Source organism: Trichosurus vulpecula, chromosome 1 (assembly GCF_011100635.1).
Source record: "Trichosurus vulpecula isolate mTriVul1 chromosome 1, mTriVul1.pri, whole genome shotgun sequence".
Taxonomy (NCBI): domain Eukaryota; kingdom Metazoa; phylum Chordata; class Mammalia; order Diprotodontia; family Phalangeridae; genus Trichosurus; species Trichosurus vulpecula.
The window spans coordinates 24,550,831-24,572,185 of record NC_050573.1 but is presented as its reverse complement, the minus strand read 5'-3'; the positions used below and the strand labels follow the sequence as shown (position 1 = coordinate 24,572,185).

At 41.0% G+C, this 21,355-nt stretch overlaps 1 protein-coding gene across 3 annotated transcripts in view; it reads right to left on the bottom strand.

The window, feature by feature from the left end:
• Positions 1–21,355, bottom strand: part of CIT (citron rho-interacting serine/threonine kinase) — a 164,291-nt gene that overhangs the window by 71,652 nt on the left and 71,284 nt on the right. Inside the window, exons 11-21 of one of the 3 annotated variants that reach the window (XM_036766956.1) lie at positions 16,153–16,258; positions 15,109–15,252; positions 13,817–13,936; positions 12,237–12,407; positions 11,889–11,942; positions 11,115–11,168; positions 9,411–9,551; positions 7,908–8,033; positions 3,401–3,496; positions 858–974; positions 78–187 (exon numbers count right to left, since the gene is read on the bottom strand). In XM_036766956.1, coding sequence (XP_036622851.1) covers positions 78–187; positions 858–974; positions 3,401–3,496; positions 7,908–8,033; positions 9,411–9,551; positions 11,115–11,168; positions 11,889–11,942; positions 12,237–12,407; positions 13,817–13,936; positions 15,109–15,252; positions 16,153–16,258 — 1,239 coding nt within the window. Of the gene's footprint in view, positions 1–77; positions 188–857; positions 975–3,400; positions 3,497–7,907; positions 8,034–9,410; positions 9,552–11,114; positions 11,169–11,888; positions 11,943–12,236; positions 12,408–13,816; positions 13,937–15,108; positions 15,253–15,404; positions 16,259–21,355 lie in introns of those variants that run through there. The other 2 variants (XM_036766941.1, XM_036766948.1) reach the window with 2 other exon arrangements.

The window sequence follows — 21,355 nt, the reverse complement described above, 5'->3', positions numbered from 1 at the left end:
GAAAGCATGTGTGGTTGGACTTGTATAGTGAACCCTAGGATGCACCCAAGAAAGCAGCTAGAATTAGGGAGACTTACATGTTCCGTTGGGTAAAAAGGCTGCTATTTGCTGCCAATTTATTTGCTTCTGACAACTCCACTATCCTCTGTTCCAGAGACCTGATCTTGGAATCCATAGCATTGATCATCTGAAACACAATACTCCTTTAGACAACATACATCTGAAAATGCCATCAGTTAAGTCAGGATTTATGGTCAGTGTCAAAGTCACATCTAGAAATAATCTGGCCAAAGGCAAAGACTGACTCAAAGAGCCTTTAACCATGTCAGTCATAAAAGTCATGGACACAAGCTGATATCCAGTTTCTCTTCCAAGCCAGAAACAAAATTAAGAAAGTTCCGTAAAATGCTTTGTGGAACCGTAATTAAATGGGTACATATTTACATGTCATTAGCTAATCTGTGCGATTCATTCTCAGGAATTTATCAGTGAAAAGTATGTCCTTTCTTCATTTGTTACTCACTCCACCATCTCCAGGTGCCTATAACAAATGTATATAACTAAGAAAGGGAAGACACACAAAGCAAAGGAGGAGGAAAATGCGATTACCAAAAACCCTTCGAGTGTTCTCACATCACCCTTGGGAGACACTGTCTGAGAGGGTGACCTAACATCACACGTGTGATTTTCATGTGAGGAAGTCATGTTCCATGCTGCTCCCTTGCACAGACCTAGTACAATGATGATTATCAAAATAGAAACAACAAGTCCAGGAATGGAGTTTTCTCAAGTATGTGGCCCCCAACGCATGGTAAGAAACAATTGTTCAAAGTACTTTTCAGTTTGGTTCCACCTACCGCCTTCTGCTCACTGAGAATCTTGCTTTTTTCATGAGCTTCTTCCTCATGTCTTTGCATCATATTCTCGAGGGTTTCCTTGTCAGCAAGATCTTTCTTTATCTGATTGTCCAGCACCTAAAGGAAACAGAAGAATAAATAAGTGACCTAAGAACCCTAATTTAGTAGAAAGACTAAACAGGGGCACTTGGGAGGGCTGCTGCCTAGGAAAAGACGAGGAGAAGAGGAGGAGCAGAGAAGAAGCCAAGGCCTCTAAACTTTGGGGCAAGCAGTAAACACTGACAGGGCAGAGGCAATTATCAGGGGGTAGAGTTTACTCCAAATAATACCATCCATTGGAAAAATAATGGGTAGAGTCATTCTAAGTGCCTATTTAAAACTAGCTGCCTTACAGTCTACCAAGGCAAACTGCACAGGTCAGCTAAAGAGTATTTAGGGGAAGGCAGAAGAAAAAAAGAATTTGCTCTCTAACTGGTCCTGGAAAAAGCTCTTGTGGCCAGCAGATGCTGCCTGTGATCTGGAGCACCAGAACAGCATTCTTCATACCAATGAGCAGGTATCACACTTCTCTTCTCAGGAAACACCATCTATTCCTAGCCACCTTTAGAATGAGTCTGTCCACAATTAAGTCTCAATTTATAAGAACTGTGTTCTTACATAAACTGTGTTCTTCACTGATGAGCAAAGTAGAATTTGGGATGTGGAATCAGCCTTCTGTGGTTGACTGCTAAGCCTGAGGCCAGAGGGCAGAATTCTAAAGTAACAGCAGGTAGGTTCACATCGCAGACCAATAAACAACGTAAAACACTATCTAAGATGGCCGACTCAAGTCGAATTAAATAGACCCTAGAAAAGGAACGATGTGAGCCACTGTCCTCCGTGCATCTGCTGCTGTCTAGCTAAAGAAGAAACATATCTCTGAGAAGAGGAAGCTTTCCCACTGGAGAAGTCACATGTTCCTAGAGCCGATCATTCCAATGGAAGCATCTTTTACTGTCATGAGGTAACAAAAGGTGACAGTGTCATCATCTACCAATTGGACTGAATGTCCTAGGAAGCACGTGGTCCTCCCTGCTGACAAAAATAAATATTAGAGAAAAAGACTTCCAGCTCTTTGAAAGCTACCCCATGCTTCTCATCCACGTAGATTAATCTAAATGATGCCAACCACATCAAGAGGGACAATAGGGTGTTGAAAATAAAGCTGAAAGAATTGGGGACACAGGCAGGGTTCATGTCTTTTCTAGCAAACCTGCTAAAAAGGAGAACTAGTTTCACCAATCACAAGGACATCTTGCTAAAAAAGACTAGACAGCTGGAATGGCGCTTGTCTAATGAAGAAAGGAAAGAACACATTTCAAAGAACTGATGCCATGAGAAGGGCTTTAAACTAGGGCCAATGTATAAAAAATATTAGCAGCTGGTATGAACACAAAAGGTAAAGAGAGGGCCATGGGGAGACAGGAGGAACACATTGGGACAGGCTGCCAGATCCCTTGGATGCTTATGTCACAATTCTAAAATTATGACAAGACACATACTGAGAGAGGGAGAAAATAGAGAGTTTTAGTATATGATCAAAACTGTGACCTAAATGGCATTACAGAATCCTAGTGGGACAATTCAAGGCCATAACAGCAGTAATAAGACATAACAATTATTCAAAAGAGACAAGCTGGGGAGGGAGGGAACATGAGAGCAGGTAGGAAGAATAGAAAGGTTAAAGCTCTTGCTATCAAGAACCTATGTATTTGTACTCAAGTCTGAAAAGGTAAAAAGGATGGACCTATAGTAAACTTTAAGGGGGAATAACAAGGAGAATGTTCAGAAACAGAGCCTACCACAGATATCTAAGTGAAGATGAGGTCGCTTTTTCTAAACAAGTAACATAAATAGAACCCACTTGTGCTGGGAGACTTTCATAACCCAGCCAGTCAATGTGAAGAAAACTCCAATGCCCTGTAAGTTGGAAACATTTTTTCTAACCATGATAGGAATTTAGGGACCAATAGGTTAGAATCAAAGCAGAAGGGGTTTGGTGTCCACAGCTTACAGAGTACAGCAGGGAAATGAATACAAGCTCCTCTTCCTCTGGTCTTCTTTTCTTTTTTTTTCCCCCAGTGGTTTAAATGGAAAAAAAAAAAAAAAAACAAACCAGAAGGGATGCCAAGGGCAGGAACAGAAGGGGAGGACAGGACATGATTCCAAAAAGAGTGACGGCTCTCAAGTCCACTGACCAAATCAATAATGGCACCAGAGACAATTTAGGAGTCTCTTTCAAGTCTGATTTCCAAAGAAGTTAGAATGAGGTAAAGTTTCATCCCCAAAATGATGAGGTAAAATACAGTTATCAATGAAATCATACATCTGACTTCCAAATCCCCACACGGATAACCCCAAAAACCTCCCACAACAGACTAAGGATAGAGTTTACTCAGAGCTCTGCAAGCCTCAGAAGAAGAGCCCCACAAGTGACCAGCGAACAGAAAGAGTCTGTGACGTGTACAAAACGTGTGCTCAGGGAGATCAGAAAGTCTCTTTACTTTAATTTTTTCCTCGTAGAGTTGCTCTTTTTGTTTCAGATGCACCTCTAGGTGCTGGGCTGAGACCTGAGCCTCCCGGTGCTTCTCCTCCAGCTCCTGAATACAAAAGAGTAAAAGGTCAGGTGTGCAGAGGGAATAAATAATATACCCAAAGTATGTTTAGCATATATGGTTAACATAACTTTGGTATATGCAGTATCATTAACAGGCATTTCCTTCCCCCTCAGAAGGAAAAGAAAACCAGCATTGCGCCTAGGATGTAATAAGGGGTTTGGTATTTGAAGGCCTGACATATTCATTCTTTCCTCTCTCTCCCTCCCTCCCTCCCTCCTTTCTCTCTCTCTCTCTCTCTCTGTTTCTCTCTCTCTCTCTCTCTCTCTCTCTCTCTCTCTCTCTCTCTCTCTCTCTCCCTCTTTCTCCCCCCCCACCTCCCTCTTGTTGTTTCTAAGGGCGGTACTAGGAAAGCTTTAGTATAACTAAGCCAGTTCCTGTCTTTATCACTCCCCACTCCACAACAATGTGAATACATCAGGCAAATAAAGACAGAAAATTCCCTGGGATTCTATTCCATTCTTGGAATAGAATTATATTTCATCTTAGTTCATTTCTCTCTGCTAGGTGCTAAGACAGCCTTAAAAGGGGAAAGGAGTAACTTTTATTCTGATAAAAAATTTTATCACTATTTTTCCGTACTTAAAAACCCAGCGTACTACTCAGGAACTCAGCTGGAAGAATAATTTGATGTTTAAAAAACTAAAATATCATAATAAAAATATATATGGATATTGATACATGCAAATCTGCAGAGAAAATACCATGTAAACAACACAAAATGGTGCTGATTGCAATTAAACAAAAATTTACACGCATACATTAAAGGTCAGACATAAACAATGGAGTTATGGAAATCATTTAATATTCATTTTATTTTTCAGTAAAGTTACATTTTAATACTTTAAAACTTTACTATTACAAGCAACTGCTCATGTTCATGGTGGGGAGAGGGGAGCCTCTAAAAAATACACTGTTGAGATTTCAAGATTAAACTATTCCGCCTATCTGTCATTTAACAACCATCTCATTCGTTTGCTAACGTCAGGATGGTCTTTAAACAGAGCAGCATCCACAAATCCTATATACTAGGATTCCCAGAAGTCTGGACCCAAGAGTCAGTGAAGGCCACCACCAAAATCATTACAGAAAATCTGCACCTGATTCTACAGATAGCTGCTAGGCAACTTTTCTCTGAAGTGAAGGGCAAGGAAATCGGCAAGATTATATACATGTAAAGAAAAGAAAATGTTTGAGAGTCACATGCACACAAATTATTAAAATTCTGAGATTTACGGGTTTTTTTTAATTCTAATAAAGCAACGTGCATAGTATAGTTTGAAAGAGAGAAATTTTTGAGTGTAAAAAGAATGACCAACATAACAGTATTTTAAATAGAGGCATAGTGGTCTACTGGAAATCTCAAAGGATGTAGAGACAAAGGACCTAGAATTGAGTTCCATCCCTGCTACTCATCTGCTATGGTGGCACCTTGGACAAGTCACTTAACCTTCTAGGGCTTTTGTGTGCTCATCTGTAGGACGAGGAGGGTGGACTAAATAAGCCCTACGGTCCCTTTCATCTCTGATCTAGTCTATGTAGTGACCTTTTTTTAAATGCCATTACATAAAAGGCTTAGCACAGTGCCTGGCACATAGTAGGCACTTACTTAATAAATGTTTACTGAATGTATGAAGTCTGCAAAGCCCCTTACAGACAGGATCTCAATGGGGTCTCAGACTAATCCACGTGAAGTAGACACAAAATACATGCTCCCTTTTACTTTCTACTACTCCAGAGGAACTGTGATTTCCTCTAGGTGGGTATTCCATTTAATGATGGAGATCACAACCCATTTCAGCCTGTCCATCCTACGCAGCTCTTGTCTGGGCCTTTCCATCAGTTCACCAACACGGTAGGGGCCTTGCTCTCAGGCTTTAGACATCCCATACCAACGGACCACACGAGCTGTCCATAGTCATGCCTTCCTCTTGCTATACAACCTGCCCATATTTATTTCTCTGATGAAACCCTTCACCCTGCTTCTCCTGTGTAATTCCATGTCCACAACAAGCTACAGATGGCCCATAGCCACCATGCTACCCCCTTTATGGGTGATCCTAAAGTTCAAATCCCTATCGATGGAAAGGCCCTCCAGATGTTCCTATCTGCAAATAACATTGTGTTGATTTCCTCAAGTCCTAGAACATTACAGAGTCTCCTAAATCAGAGCTATAGTCAATCCAAAAAGTTCAGCCTAACTATCCACAAGGGAAAAACCAAGTGGATGGAGAATGTTCTGCTGTTCAGGCTAGGATGTGCGTCTGGAAAGACGTCTAGGAACTCATAGGTCTTAGATAGTCACTGCCTGTGACCAGTGGGCTAAGCATGGCCCAGAACAGAGAGGTAGAGGCTGGTTTTCCTCTGGAGACTGCACAGTTCTTTTCATGAATTCAAGTTTCTCTCTGAAACAAAGACCTATCTTTTTTGCACCTAAACTTTTCCACTCAGCTGCCTTGTTGGATGCCATGCAATACTGTATCATCTACAAATTATCTTTATTTCACAGATGAGAAAATCGGGCTCTGGGGGTTAAGTAACTTGCCCATGGTGACACAGTATCAAATTGGGGATTTGAATACAGGTCTTTACTTATGCCGAATATGACAGTCTATCTACTATGCCACATTGATTCTTTTGGCAAAGACAAGAGTCTCATGTAATTGGAATTATTTGTGATCAGGCATTTTGGAGCAAAGTGAACTTCAAGTTGCAAAGATTTCCAAAGCGCCATTATTACAAAACTTGTAATCAACATCTCCCATCTGTATCATAGACACCATACAGACCAAAAACATTGTCCCTGAGCAAAAGGGACCCTCTCATTACTGAACAGACAACACGGAAGTACTTAAGTACATGAAAATTTTGTCGCTATTAATTCATAAAAGTTAAGAAAACAACCAGTAGGAAAAAAAAATTCCCACAGCCTGTTTCCAATCCTACTAAGTAAAAGCATGGCAACAGGACCCTGACACTCTTGTTTCCTGCTAGTGAGGGAGAAGCAAACACCCCCACCCCCACCCCCACCCCCACGGCTTCAGGAACACCGGAATCCTAATTTTCAGCTTCAAGAAGAGATTAAACTTATTTACTATAAACAAAATGAGACTCCTAAGAAATACGAATATTCTAAAATTGCTTTCTTCGCATGTTGCTTTTTTTTCTTTAGTGTATATGTTTCAGGGCACGTTCATTCATTTGTTCAGCCCGTGAGGGCAAATACAACTGTTAACCCACCAATAAAAATAACAACCTAAATCATTTGTCAATTAATTCCTAAACACTGTTCTGGTAAACGGATGGGAAAACACAAGGTGTCTTTCCACTTCAGTTCACTTAGGCTTAGCACCAAAGACAAAGCTGACCCATTTCTTAAGGTCAATTAACCTCAGCTCAAGGCAACGTTCCCATAACCTTTGGAAGGGGTGTGTCTATGCACACACACATACACTTTTTCTAACTTTGAAAAGTTTTGAAGTGATTATGAAATTGAGAAGACTGAAAATGTCAGGCAGTCTTAAATTCCAGCCATTACTATTGACACATAATATTAAAACAAAAAGAGGTCGTGATCAGCCTACAGTCAGTTTTTCCATCTGTGCAGTAGAATAACACGGCTTATTTCAAAGGCAGTTGCTCTCTTGCAAAGAGAGCATTATCAACAAAGATTATATCATTAAGTCTTCCTTATCTTGGTGATTATTTCTGGGTTAAAGGGTTAGGTAGGATGCTTGGGGAGCATTTAAAAACATCCATCTGCCTTGCTACCAGGTAAGGGCAGACGCTCAAGATATCTGTAAATACCACCAGTGGTTTCGCCCATTAGGTTAATTTGGTCATCAGTGCCTAAAACAGAACCATAATGGTTATTAACCTAAAAAAAGACTTGCTAGAGCTAAAGAAGTTTAAAAAAATCCCAACTGTAGCAGAGAAAGTGAGTGGGCGAGTATGGATCTATGACAAATACTACTCTGAGAAAAACAATTTTGTATGACTAATTTATTCTCTCCGCTACAGGCAACAATCTGGAATTCACTCTTAAAAGCTTAAATCCTTCAAGCTTCTCAGGACAGGTACTAAAGAGTTAATAACCATACAAAGTTATGCTGATAATATTTGGTTCATGCTTTTATAAAATTTACAAGAAATGACATAATCTGGTACAGAAAATGTCAGACAGGGCACTTATAACAAAGATCAAAGTCACTTGTCAACCTGTGGAGCTACAGCCACCAGCATTCAGTTTTCCACCTCGTTCTTGGATAGGATGCACCCAAAAATGTTCTCTTGGAGCTATTCGGTGACTTCTTTTCCCAGGCGAGGAATTCCTACCCCTCCTCCTTTTCCCTACAGCCTCTGACCCATTATTTTCTCCACCTGTATTCTTGCTCACCAGAATTTTATCAGCCATCTGTTGAATCTGTTGTGATTTAGTCTGGATATCATCCTTCAGTCTGTTTTCTCTGCGTTCCACAGTCTCTAGCCTCTTTACTTGGTTCTCCAGAGAATGGCGTCGTTCCTATAGATTATAATCAACCAACAAATATTTATTGAGCAGCTCAATGGGCTAAGCACTGCATTAAGTGGCGTGAAGAATTACAAAAGAAATCGGTGACATGGTCCTTGACCTAAAAATGTTTACAGTCTAACTGAGGAGACAAGACATGAAACAACAGCAAACAAAATGATACAGAATGAAGTAATAAATTACATGGTACAAACCCTAAGTGTTATAAAATTTTAAAGGTGAGAGGGTGAACAGCTGTGGAATGAGTAGGATGGAGATAAAAGAAAAAGAGGAGGGCAGAGGGCAATCATCCCACATGAAAGGAATAACATGAGCCTTAAAATGGAGATGACAACGAGCATGGCACATTCATGGGACAATGAGGAAACCAATCTGTCTAGACTAGAGGCTGTGCATGAGGAGTGGCACAGAATAAAACTGAATCAATAGGATGACGCCACAACACAGGACTTAAAAGGCAGGCAGAGAACTTTAATGTGCTAATAAGCAGGGAAACATTCAAGGATTCTGAGCTGGTAAATGATGGGAGGTAAACAATGTCTTTATATCCTCAACACTCAGCACGATGCCTGGCACACAGGACACGTTTAACAAATGCTTCTGACTGACTGATCACTTGGTGTGGCACACAGGATACACTGGAAGGGTAAAGTATGGAGCTAAAAAGGCTTACCAAGAGCTTGGTGCAGTCATCTAAGTAGAAGGTCATGAGGACCTAGATTAGGGTGGTGGCAAAGGGACTGGAGAGATATTATCAAGAAAAAAACTCAAGAAATCTGGATGACTGACGGAATGAAAGCCAAGTATGAGTTGAAGACAGAGGCGAAGTACCAAGCCTAAAGTGAAGTGACTGGGAGAATTAGAAAAGAAGAAATTGGAAGGGAGGGCTGACTTGAGGAAGATGACCACTTCAAGACTGACCAAGATGATCAATTCTCTGGGGGTCTGTTGGGACTTACGGTCCCATGAGTGATTGGAGACACGGAAGCAAAGTCTGGGTGTTAAGAGAACAGAACTAAAGATAAGGATTTCAACGTCCTAAGGACAGAGATGACAGTTAAAGCCATGAGAAAGGATGGACTCTCTGAGCCTACAGAACACAGAAAGAAGAACAGGACTGACTCACACTGACCTATACAAAGAGGAGCTCTTACAGGTCACGGAGAGGATCGGAGAACAATTAGTGGAAACAAGAACATCACAACCAAAAACCGTCCTATTTCAAGCTGCGTCCTAAAACAATTCCCAGGCCTTTCAAAGTAAGCATGGCGGAGAGTGGCAGTGGATGGTCAAAGCTGGCACTGCTCCCTTTCTTGGCACTCCAACAGCTCCTCATCACTCCCCTGCAGGCCGAAGCAGTCCACTCACCTCCGCCTCAAACAACTTCTTTCTCATGCCTTCAGAGGAGTCTTCTCGGTTCTGCAGCTTCTCCAGCTCCCTCTCAGCTCGCTCCTTGGCCTGACGAATATTCTGAAGCAGTTCAGTTGCCTCAGAGCTGGCTTTCACAGCCTAGAGGAATACAAACAACTCCTATTGACGTAGCACTTTACTGTCCAGACTACTTCCATCACAGCCTCAGAAGGCAGGCAGTACAAATGTTATTATAAGCCCATTGTATAAATAAGAAAACTGAGGCTCAGTGAGGTTAAGGGTCTTGCCCACAGTCACAAAGCCCAGTCTTGAACCTAAGTCTTTGGACTGCAAATCCAATACTCCTGATTTCAACATTACAGGAATAGGGATGTGACCTGGACGTGACCTGAGATGTCATCAGTACAGTAACTCCCAGACAGGGAACCACCCCTTCCCCCAAAGGCAGGTTAGCACCTTCTCTTCAACTTAGAATCTTAGAGCTACCTGGGGGAAATAGGAAGCTAAATGCTTTGCCCAGAGTCACACAGCCACTTGGGTTAAAGATGGAAACACACTTCCCTAATGCTAAGGCCAATTCTGCCCACTAAATCACCTTGCTTCTCATCAATACTGCAGACTGCCTACGAATACGAAAAAATAAACCTCTCCTGGGCAGAAGAGTCAGAGTGGCCATAGTAATTCACATAGATTAAACAAACAATGGCTATCCTTCTTGGAATAATGTTTAGTAAACTGTTAATTATCCTAGAAAATAAATCAATAGAGATACTACCATATTAAATTTAGGCCAGAATCTCACAATCTCTAATTTGTTTTTGACATAGATCTTTAAGATAACTTGTCATTTCTCTCTAGAACAGAGTTTCTTAACCCAGGTTTTGTGAACTTGTTTTGTTTTTAATATCTTAATAATGATATATTTCAATATAAGTGGCTTCCCTTGTAATCTTATGTATTTTACTTTATGCATTTAAAAACATGATTTGGAGAAGAGGTGACACAAAAACGGTGAAGAATCCTGATCCAGATAAGGACAGATAAATAGTGAAAGCACTTGCTTGAATGAAGGCAAAGAAAATGCTCATTAGAGTCCAGAATGACCAGGAGTTGGCATTTACCCAACCAAGCACACTGACATATTCAACAACCACAATCTTAAAATCTTAGAACTGGGTTTCACTCCAGCCTTTTAAAATAACACTTTGAATGATCAACTGAGAGAAAAAAATCATTAGATTTGTCTTGCTACCACTGGTATGTTGTAAACTTTCGGGACCACCATTCCTTCCCCCATGAAAACAAAAACTTGCTATGGTTCTCCACTGTGGAGGTTCTCCAGGTCACATCTGGCCTCGGGAGGTGAGTTTCTGATTTTAAAGTGAACTGGAAAACTAACTAGGTCACAACAACCAAAGCACTCTTCTTTTCTGAACACATAAAACAGTGAATCCATCCTGAGGCCAAAGAAAGTAACCTCCGAGTTTCTGAAGTATTCTAACTAGAATTTCTACTTTCTAGTCTAACACACACTGCTGACAGGCCTCAGGAGGGGAAGCACAGTCAGAGGTCTGATTTTCCACTAAAAGCTCACTCCTCCTCCTCCTCCTGTTTGGCCTAGGTGTTCTGCACAATTCAGTTTCTTTCATCCTCAGTGTCCCATGACTGAAGAAGCAGCACAAGCGATCACTGCAGCCTCACCTTGGCCAGCTTCTCTTGTAGCTCCTGGATTTTGAGCTGCTGTTCAGCATTCACCTAGAACACAAGCACAGGAAATAAAACAAAAAGCAAATAGATCCTTAGTCCCATAATATACTATATATTTCAGTCCTGGTTCCTGGAAGCCACTCTAGGATGTTGGGGTGGGCCTGACTTTTCTAGGAACTTATTAGCAGAGAAAAAACCCAACAGCCTATCAGAGAAGCCCATAGATATGATAGTACTGCCTTACTGATATCTCCTTTATGCTCAACTCATCAACGTATGAAACATCTCCAACACTAACTATGTGGGAACGGCACATGGAGAGAACATTTTTTAAACTCCAAGTTTTTTTTTTTCTGGAAAATTAACAATCATTTTATTAATTATGGATAGCAAATAATAAAAGGATTGTCATTTGGCTTTCTCTCATAAACCAAAGATGAATCATGGAGGCTGATCAATGCTTATATGCCCTTGGAATAAACTCTGAGTTTTAAGAGAGAAGTTTTCTTTATATTTCCTAAAGCATTTGTGGTTATTTGTCCCAAGAGTCCATCTGCCCTTACATACATGATTAATTTCATTTCTACCTAGATATTACTACAGTTAAAAATTATTAAACTAGAGAATCTGACCCCCAAAATGCCATACCAATAAAAGATATACTCCCTATCCGTTCCAAGATCCTTCTAGATTAGTGAATATCTAGTGGTATTAACATATTATATTAATCCCCTAAGAATAACTGGTGACATTAGTCATGAAAAATACCTTTTCCAGTTTGGAATATAGTTCTCCTACTTCAACCTTCCCTTGATCTTTAGCCTGTAGTTTAATAAAAAAAATAAATAAACATATAATAATTTCCAGGAGAGAACATTTTAAAAACTTAATAGTTCTTTTAAAAAATGCCACCTTTGTTTTTACTCTAATAAGGATCAAAGGATTTTCAAGACCTTGTGTTATCTCCCAAACTTCCTCACTAGGAAAAACTATCATTTTCAAGCTATTTCTAAAAACCTCAAAAGCATTTAGAAGCCTTTCTCATTTACCAATCCCACTCTGGAAACATTTAAAAAACTGAAAGGTAAGTTCCCTACTTGGGAAGGCCTTCACTACCTTCATCAATTTATTCTGACATTCTGTGGCTTTGCGTTTGAATTCTTCAGCTGCTAACCGAGACTCTCTCAACTCGGATTCATAGAGATCACTACGTCTTCTGGCAGAAACAAGGTCCTCCTCCAACTGATTCATCATCAACCTCATCTCTTCTACTTGGGCCTGATACTCCTAAAGAGAAAAAAAACACTGGTATCTAATAAAATACAAGTGGGAAAATGGACAGAACACCAAATGTTCACTCCTCTACAGAAATCACAGGGAAGACGAATGCAGAGACTGGCAACAGACAGAAATGGAGAGGCAGAGAAAGGGATGGAAAGAAATAAGGACACAGACAGAGAAAAGAAAAATGTCTGATAATCACATAAATCTTCAAAATGATTTATGAAAGAACAGGTAGCATTAGTAAGACCACTGAAAGAGAAAGTGTGTGACATTAGTTAGACACTTCAAGTGAATAATTTACAATATGGTCAGAACTTTCAGGAATTCTTTTTGCATGGTACCACTGAAAGCACCTATTGCTTAATCATTTAGGATAAACTATCTGCTTACACAGAATTGTCCTCCAAAGGCAACCATTTCTACAGATTCTAGAGAATTTTGTGCCTCTACTGAATACGGTACACTTCCTTAAAATGAATCTCTTCTACTGTATGAAGGATTATTTAAGTCTCAGTGGAAAAAAACTGGAAGAGAAACAAGTTAGGTCAATTTCTCAACGCTGATTCCTTTGGGCCCAAGCTCAAAGATGAATGAAGAATTTAGCATTATACCTGAAATTGTATTTATTTGGGAAAATAGAAAAATTTAGAAAATGTTAGATCTACTCAAAATGCTCTGTGAGAAAAATTCCAAGGAAGATATTAAATAGTCCCTAAAGTAAATATTTTAGAGTAAACCAAATCATGAAACTTTTTTAAAACTTGAAAAACTGAATTTCTGAACCCCAAGGTTTCAAAATGAAATCAAATGAAAAGGTAGTAGATAAAAGAATCCTGAGTAAACTACAAAAATACTTACTAGAGAAATTAAAACTAAGTGCTATAGATATGAAAAAGTATTTCTCTAAGCAAAAGAATAAATTATAAATACATGTGGGTGGGATCAGGTTGGGGAAACCGATCAACTCTCTCTGTGGTTGTTGTTCAGACATTTCAGACATGCAACTCCTATAACTTTGTAGATGGTCTTCTTAAGTTGCTCCAAAAAATTCTTCCTTTGTGGACAACCAATGATCCGTGCCTCTACTGCTTAACTTAGCGTGGTCCTCAGACAATTAACCTCTGATCCATTCCTGGGATTTGAAGCCTATCCAGCTCAGTAGCACCTACCAGAGCAAAGTCTTTGGGAAGTCAAAGGCACTTCCACACTGCAAGAGAGCTCTAGAATAGTAGTTTAGTGGAGGAAGGGAAAGAGAGAAAGAAGAAAAGAAGGAAAAGGAAGAAAGGAAGGACAGAGACAGAGAAAGAGTGTGGTGTGTGTGTGTGTGTGTGTGTTTCTCCTACTAAAAGCAAGAACCAGGTCAGGAATAGTCAGATTAACCACTCTGCTCCCCAAAAAGAAAGCAGTGATACCTGTTCTTTGATCTCTTGCAGCTTTCGACTCTGCTCTCGGATATCGTGGAGAAGCTGCAATGCCTTGTCATCCTCCTGAGACACTTCCATCCGGGCCTGCTCCAAACTTCGCTTTAGACTCTGCAGAAAGCGAAATGTTTAATACATAGACCTTTTCACCCCTTCTGTTTGAAATGTCTAATTAAGAGAACACCAAGCTGCTTCAAAGACACTGAGACACATTCAGGTGACAGATCCAAGTTTACAAGTTTCCATTGTTATAGCTGAATTCCAGTTTTCTATCTGTACACACCTCTTGTCCTTAGTTCCCAGAGAGCCCCCACCTCAATGTATTACTCTGCAGAAAAAATGAAACCACAGTTTGGTACCACTGACCAATCACATCTTCGCTTACTCATGTATTTGAGATGTAAGTCCCACAATAATTCAATCACTATAAACACAGTACCATTAAGGGACATCAGTCAGAATCTTTTTCAAATCAATTACTTCCGCTCTTCTCAAGAGTCCCAAAGGAGCAATGGCTCAAGACCTTAACTAGTCTATTTCTACCTCCTGTCTTATGTTTCCTGCACACCTTTCATCCAGAAGGCTCCCACAATGATTTACAGGCATTGAAATATCTATCTGTATGAATAAGTTCACCCACTGCTGAAATGCAGCCAATCCTGGAATGGAAACACAGCAGTTACTCTTAATCAGCAATGCTATATAGATTTCCTCTCCCTTATAAAAACTAAAGACTATGTATGATTCAAGTTACAAAGAATGTTTTAGATAGGCGCATCATAAACACCTGGATGGAGACAATGGAAAAGACAGTCATAGGATCTTTAATGATAACCTGAGACCTTAAAATACTGTCCTGAGAATACCAGTTCTTTGGCCCTAGGCTAGAAAATCAATCCCAGGCCAATCACAATGTGCCCTACGTCAGCCATGTCACATTCTAACTTCTATTGGGGAGTATGACTAAGTACAACCAAGTCTATTACCATTTAAACCAAAGAGATGTGGCTTTCAGACAAGACATAGAACTGATGGAGGATACCAAGAAAAGTTGCACTCAGACTTCTGGCTTGAGTTGAGTTCCTCGATTTGGCTGCCTCAACATCTGGCTGTCAATACTCTGCAGACGATGGTTATTTTGTCTGTATCCAGTACAGGCTCCCTCTGCCCATCTCCTACCTTACGTCTGTACTACAGGCCTCACTGAAACCATTATGGAACAAGATGAGAGACAAACAGGGCATGGCTACCTCCAAGGGAAAAGGACTATGGGAAAGGCTCACACTGCATTCTGTGATGTAAGTAGCCAGGTCCTGCTCCAGGAGGGATCTCTGGGTTTCAGAGGCCTTCAGCTCCACCTCCTTTTGACTAAGCACGGCCTCCACCTCAGACACTCTCCGGTGCAACCGTGTCATTTCCTGCTCCATCTGCAATAAATACACCGACAGGTTAAGAAGGCCAAGTGTGGCTAATTTCAAAATACATTAGGCGCAGGGAGATTTTTTCCCAGTGGTCTATAAGAGACCACCTTATTGGCCGGCCTCTAAGGAATCCACAAAGGTTGTTTAGATGTTAATACCATTGTCTCTGGTCCTGGTTTGCACAGTTCTTCTTAAGGACAGGCACCAACGCTAAGTCATTCCATTCATTCAAGTCGCTTGTTCACATTCGATCACTTCTCTACCCCAGTTAGCAAAGAAGCCACAACCATCATTTTTCACCTGTTTCTGCAGATGTCACTTTAACTTTATCCCAAATCCATCTTGAACCAGAGGATTCTCCCCCATCTCCTTGTAAGGAACTAGAGGACAAATCCAGTACAGAGAAAGGATATAAATATATCTCTGCTCTCAAGAGTCTCAAGCAAGTAGTGAGTTTTAATAGCTTCCAGTTAGTTCCCTCTATGCAGGAACAGTGATTGTTATGAGACGTTGAGCACAATCAATAAAGTGGCCACAGTTACATAAGCAGAGACTTAAAGGCTAAGCAGACAGACTTCGGACCCTTCAAAGCAGCTAGGCCGTGTCTCTGCCAGTGATGAGGGGGAAGGGCCACCTGCTGGAAGAAGCAGTCATCTGGGTCATGCTGAGAAAAGGACTGTTTTAAATCCAGTGCCTCCTTTGGTTAAGATTAAGATATTTACAGCAAAGTCAAGGCCTGAACTCATCTCCTTCTGTACTGATGCAGGAGCAACTTCAGCGAAGGAGGAGCACTGCTCTCTACGGATCTGCTGGGTCAGCACATCAGCAGCACCGGGCTGATCCCTCGGCATATACTGGCTGAAGAATCCTGGAGCAAGGAGGGAGGCCAGCCGCAGAAATAAATACCTTGTGACACTTGTCCTGAGTGTCTTGTAGCTCTTTGCTCTTGATAAGAAGTTTCTTTTCCATGGAGCTAATCTTGGCAGGAGAGTCCAAACCTGATACAACAGACCTAAACAAAGCCAAACACCACATAAATATAGACAAATGATGGGCCAGAAGTATCATTCAAAACATTGTTAGTTACACAACAAACTGAGTGTGTAGGTGTTACATCTGTGACTGGCTAGCTCACTTGGTTTGGAATACAGTATTAATGAAATCACTGTCCTGAGTTTAGTCCCCAGCTAGGCCCGTTAGCTTTGCCCTAACCCTGAGGAGGTATTATACCAACATACCTGGAACAAAAGAATTAAGAGGGATACTGCTGGACAAATCATTCAAAGGGCATTAAACACAGGAGCACTAGAGTCATTCTCATATGTGTAACATGTGTGCACACACGTAGACACACAGCACCATCCCTAAAGGAGATTCTTAGCCTCCAAACATTTTTGGATAGAAAAAATTTCATTAAAATAAACATCAAAGACAACCCTGAAAAATGGAACATTGCACAAATGTTAGAAATAGCAGTGGTATCATAGAGGAAAAGGCAGCAGCCAAAGGGAAGACACCACAAAAGGGCACTATACAGGTTCAGGGATGTACACAGGTCACTGACAGTCAAAGAAACATTCTATTCCAACACTGATTAGCCATGATAACAGGTATAAAGAACAATCCTAATCACGGAAATCTCTTCCTTCAAACCACAGTTTGAGCAGGACCTTCTACGTGAAGCTTTTCGATTCCCCCAACTAGTACTTTACTCCCAACCTACCTTGTATTTCACTACTTCGTGTTTATTCTCTTCATATTTATTCTGCACATACTTATAGATGTTCTGATCAACACCCTTCAGGAGAATGTGTGCTCTTGTATTTATCCCTCAGCACCCAGCCCAGAGCCTGGCCCATAGTATTCACAGAATAAATACTTCTCAATTGATTAACTCAGGAAATACTTGAATTCCAAAACTAATAACTGTTCTCACTTATATAACTCTTCACAATTTACAAAGGGCTTTCCCTAAATTACATTTTATCCTCACAACAACCCTGTGAGGTTAGCAGAATAGGGTTATCTGTTCCTATTTTGTGGATGAGGAAACTCAGGTTCAAAGATGTTACATGGCTTACCGCCAATGGCAAAACTAAGACTAGAATCCAGGTCTTCTGATTCCTAATCAAGGACTCCCTCCTTGACAACATCATGCTGTCTCAGGCTATACTGGCCCATCTACAACACACTGCAGGTCCCATCTTGGGGGCTTTGCACTGGAGACTTCTACCCTTGACCTCAGCCTCCAAGAGTCCCCCCAGATTCCTTCAAGACTCAGCTCAAATTCCATCTTCTGCAGGGTTCAATTTCTGATGCCCTCCCCCATCCCCCAAGTTGCTAGTGCCTTCTCTTCCCATATTCCCTTCTATCTATTCCAAATATATTTGGTATTTGTCACCTAGTTTTTGTATGTCACCTCCCCCATTAAAAGGTGAAGTCCAGGAGGACAGGGACTGTTTTTGCCTTTCCTTGTAACTCCAGCACTTAGCACAGAGCCTTACATAACTTTTTACATAATAAGTAAAACAGAGATAATAATAGCACTTAGTTCCCAGGAATGTTATAAGGGTCAAATGAGATAATATCTTTAAAATATTTTGCAAACCTTAACGTACTATGCAAATGCTAGTTACTACTGATGATGATGACGATGATGACGAATGCTTGCTGACTAATTTAACGATAAAACATTGTAGGGTAAATCACAAGCATTACTAAATGTCAAGAATATACTGCTATGAAGGCAGAATTAGTGCTTATTTTTTAAAGAATGTCCAGGTCTCTCTATGATGTCTCCAACATTGGAGATAAGCACTGGCCTGTCTGAAACAACTCTTTCTGTCAAAGGCACCCTATTCTTCTATTTTCCCAAGTCTGCAATTTCAGGATTCCCCATGATTCCTCACCCTCCCTCACGACACATGTCCCACCAACTGCCAGATTCAGTTGTTTCGACCTCTACAACATTTCTTGCATCCAACTCCCTCTCTACTCCCATAGCCACCATCACATGGCTCAGGCCATTGTCTCCTCCTGTCCTCCAGTCTTGAATAAGGAGGTGCCCTTTCTCTTTGCCAAGACTGTTGGATCCCACTGATTCTCACTTTCTCAATCAATCAGTAAGTATTATCAAATCCATACCATGGGCTGGGCAATGTACAAAACACAGAGGATGCAAATACAGAGAACAGAATGATTCCTCCTCACCAGGAACTCATAATGCCTTCTCCTCTATGATCCCCTCCCCCAATTTTCCATCACTCACTATCTACTAATTTCTTCCTCGCTGCCTTCAAACATGCTCAAGTCCTTGAACTTTTTTTGGCAAGGCAATCAGGATTAAGTAACTTGCCTGGGGTTACACAGCTAGTAAGCGCCAAACATCTGAGGCCAGATTTGAACTCAGTTCCTCCTGACTCTAGGTCCGGTGTTCTGCCCACTGTGCTACCTAGCTGCCCCAAGTCCCTCTACTTTCAAAAACCTTCGCTACATTCTTCCATCACCACTAGTTTTCATTCCATTACATCCCCTCCCATTCTTGGCCAAATTCCTTGAAAAAGACTCCTCTCCATTCCTCAAACATGGCCCTCCATCTAATTTCTCTGTGTCTTTACAAGGGCTACTCTCCATGCCTAGAATGCATCCCTCCCCTCCATCTCATAGAATCCCTCCCTCTTTCTTCAAGTTACAGTTTAAGCATCATGAAGATTATCTTGATCTAATCTCCTTGCAACTCTAGTGCCCTTCCTCTCTAAACTCCTGTATATTTTGTGCTTGTGTGTATACTGTATATACATACACTCACATAGACACAGAGACATAGATACACACACACAGACGCACGCGCGGGCACACATACACTATCTCACCTAACAGAATATAAAAGCCTGTAGGGAACAGGGATTGTTTTATTCTTTGTATTTGTACCCCAGTGCACAGTGCCTGGCACACAGAAGGTGTTTAATAAATGCTTGATAAAAAACTGATTGATTAATTATACATGGCCGTCCAGACCCTCCTACTCATCCAAAGGATACGTCCTCCATTTTGCTATTTTGGTGCTTGACAAATGTTCACTGTTTGGAAGTTCTAAGTACAGTCATTAAGAGCTCTTCAGAGGTAAAAAAAAAAGGTGCTAAATAAATCTTAAAAAGAAATGAATAAATAAAAAGCACAACTAAAAAAAGACTATTGCAAAAATGTTGTGAATACAAACAGCTTGTGGAAATAATCTCAGAAACAGCAATAGGATGAAAAGACAGGATGGACAATAAAGGAAGACGTAATCTTGCCCATCTGTTAATTAGCAGAAAGTTCCCCTGGCTCAGGGTCCAGCGGTAATTTAAAACTCATGGTATAAGCACTACATGGTATTTGGTTCCATTGGCATTGAGAGATGTCTGAGAACTGTACCCTTCTGGGCACACTCAGACCTTCTTTTCACCAAGGCCTTCTACACATCCCTTTAACGCAACCCCCTCCCATCTTCTCCAACACATTACCTCCACACTACTATCTTTCTCTAATCTTCAATCTCTCCCATCTACTGGTTCCTTCCCTGCTCCCTAAAAACACACTCAAGGGACAGCTAGGCGGCGCAGTGAGTAGAGCACCTGGAGTCAGGAGGAAATGAGTTCAAATCCAGCCTCAGACACTTGACACACTTACTAGCTGTGTGACTTTGGGCAAGTCACTTAACCCCAATTGCCCTGCCCTCCCCCTTCAAAAAAAAAATAAAAATAAATAAAATTTTAAAAAAACACACACTCAAGTCTCTCCAGTCATCAAAAATCCTCCACTAAATCCTATGATCCCCTTTAGCAATTATCTTTTTCTCAATCCAATTCCTTGAAACAGCTTTGTATACTAAATGCCTCCACTTCCTTTCCTCTCACTTTCTTCTAAACCCTCAACAACCTGACATCCAACATTATTCCTCAAATGAAACTGCCTCTCTCCAAATAATCAATGATCTCTTAATTGTGAAGTCTAATGACCTCTTCTTAATCCAACTTGTTCTGTGCAACATCTAACACTGTTGATCACTTGCTCCCTCCTGGATATTCTCTCCTGCCTTGGGTTTCCATGACACTATTCTCTCCTGGTTCTGTTATCTGTCTGAACAACTTCTCAGTATCCTTGGTTGGATCTTCAGCCATGTTATGCCCAATAACTGTGGTTGTACCATAATGCCTGACTCAGGCCCAGACCCTCTTCTCTTTTCTCTCTCTAGTTTCTCAAGTAGTGACCTCCCATAAATTGAATTATCATCTCTATACCAATGGCTTCCAGACACACACACACACAGACACACACACACACACACACACACACACACACACACACACACACACGCCTCGTCTTTTTCCAGAGTTCTAGTCCCACATCATCAATGGTCTAAAGACATTTCAAACTGGATGTCCTATGGGCACTTCAAACTGAAAATGTACAAAACAGAACTCATTATCTTTTTCTCAAAATTCACCCCAATTTGGGGCTCCCTTATCACTAGTGCAGAAAACAGCGCCCTCCCAATCACCGATTCCCAAACAATGTCACCCTCCAAACCTCACCCTCACCTCACATATTTAATCAGCTGCCATATCTTATCACTTCTATCTCCGTAACATCTCTCCCTTGGCAACAATCACATAGTTTAGGGCCTCAATTATGCCACATCATTCTAATTAGAGTCCCTATTTCAAACCTCTTCTCACTTTAATCCATCTCCCACTCGGCCGGCAAAGGGATTTTCCTAAAGTACAAGTCTGACCATGTTACCCCACTACTCAATAACATCAGTGCCTCCCTCCTCCTTCCAGAATCATTTTGGCATATAAAGCTCTTCCCAACCCAGCCCCTTACCACAGTTCCAGTCCTCTTGCACATTATTACCATCCCTGCACACTCTGTTCCAGCCAGACTGGCCTACATCTCCCATTTTTGTGCCTTGTGTGATGGCTTTGCCAAGCCTGGAATGTTCTCCTGCCCTACCTCTGACTCCTGGAATCTTGGGTTTCTGCCAAGACTCGCTGTGGTGCTCCTTTCTAAAAAAAAAAAAATGTCTTTCTTGACACCTTCCCCACTTAGCTGCCGGTGTCCTCCC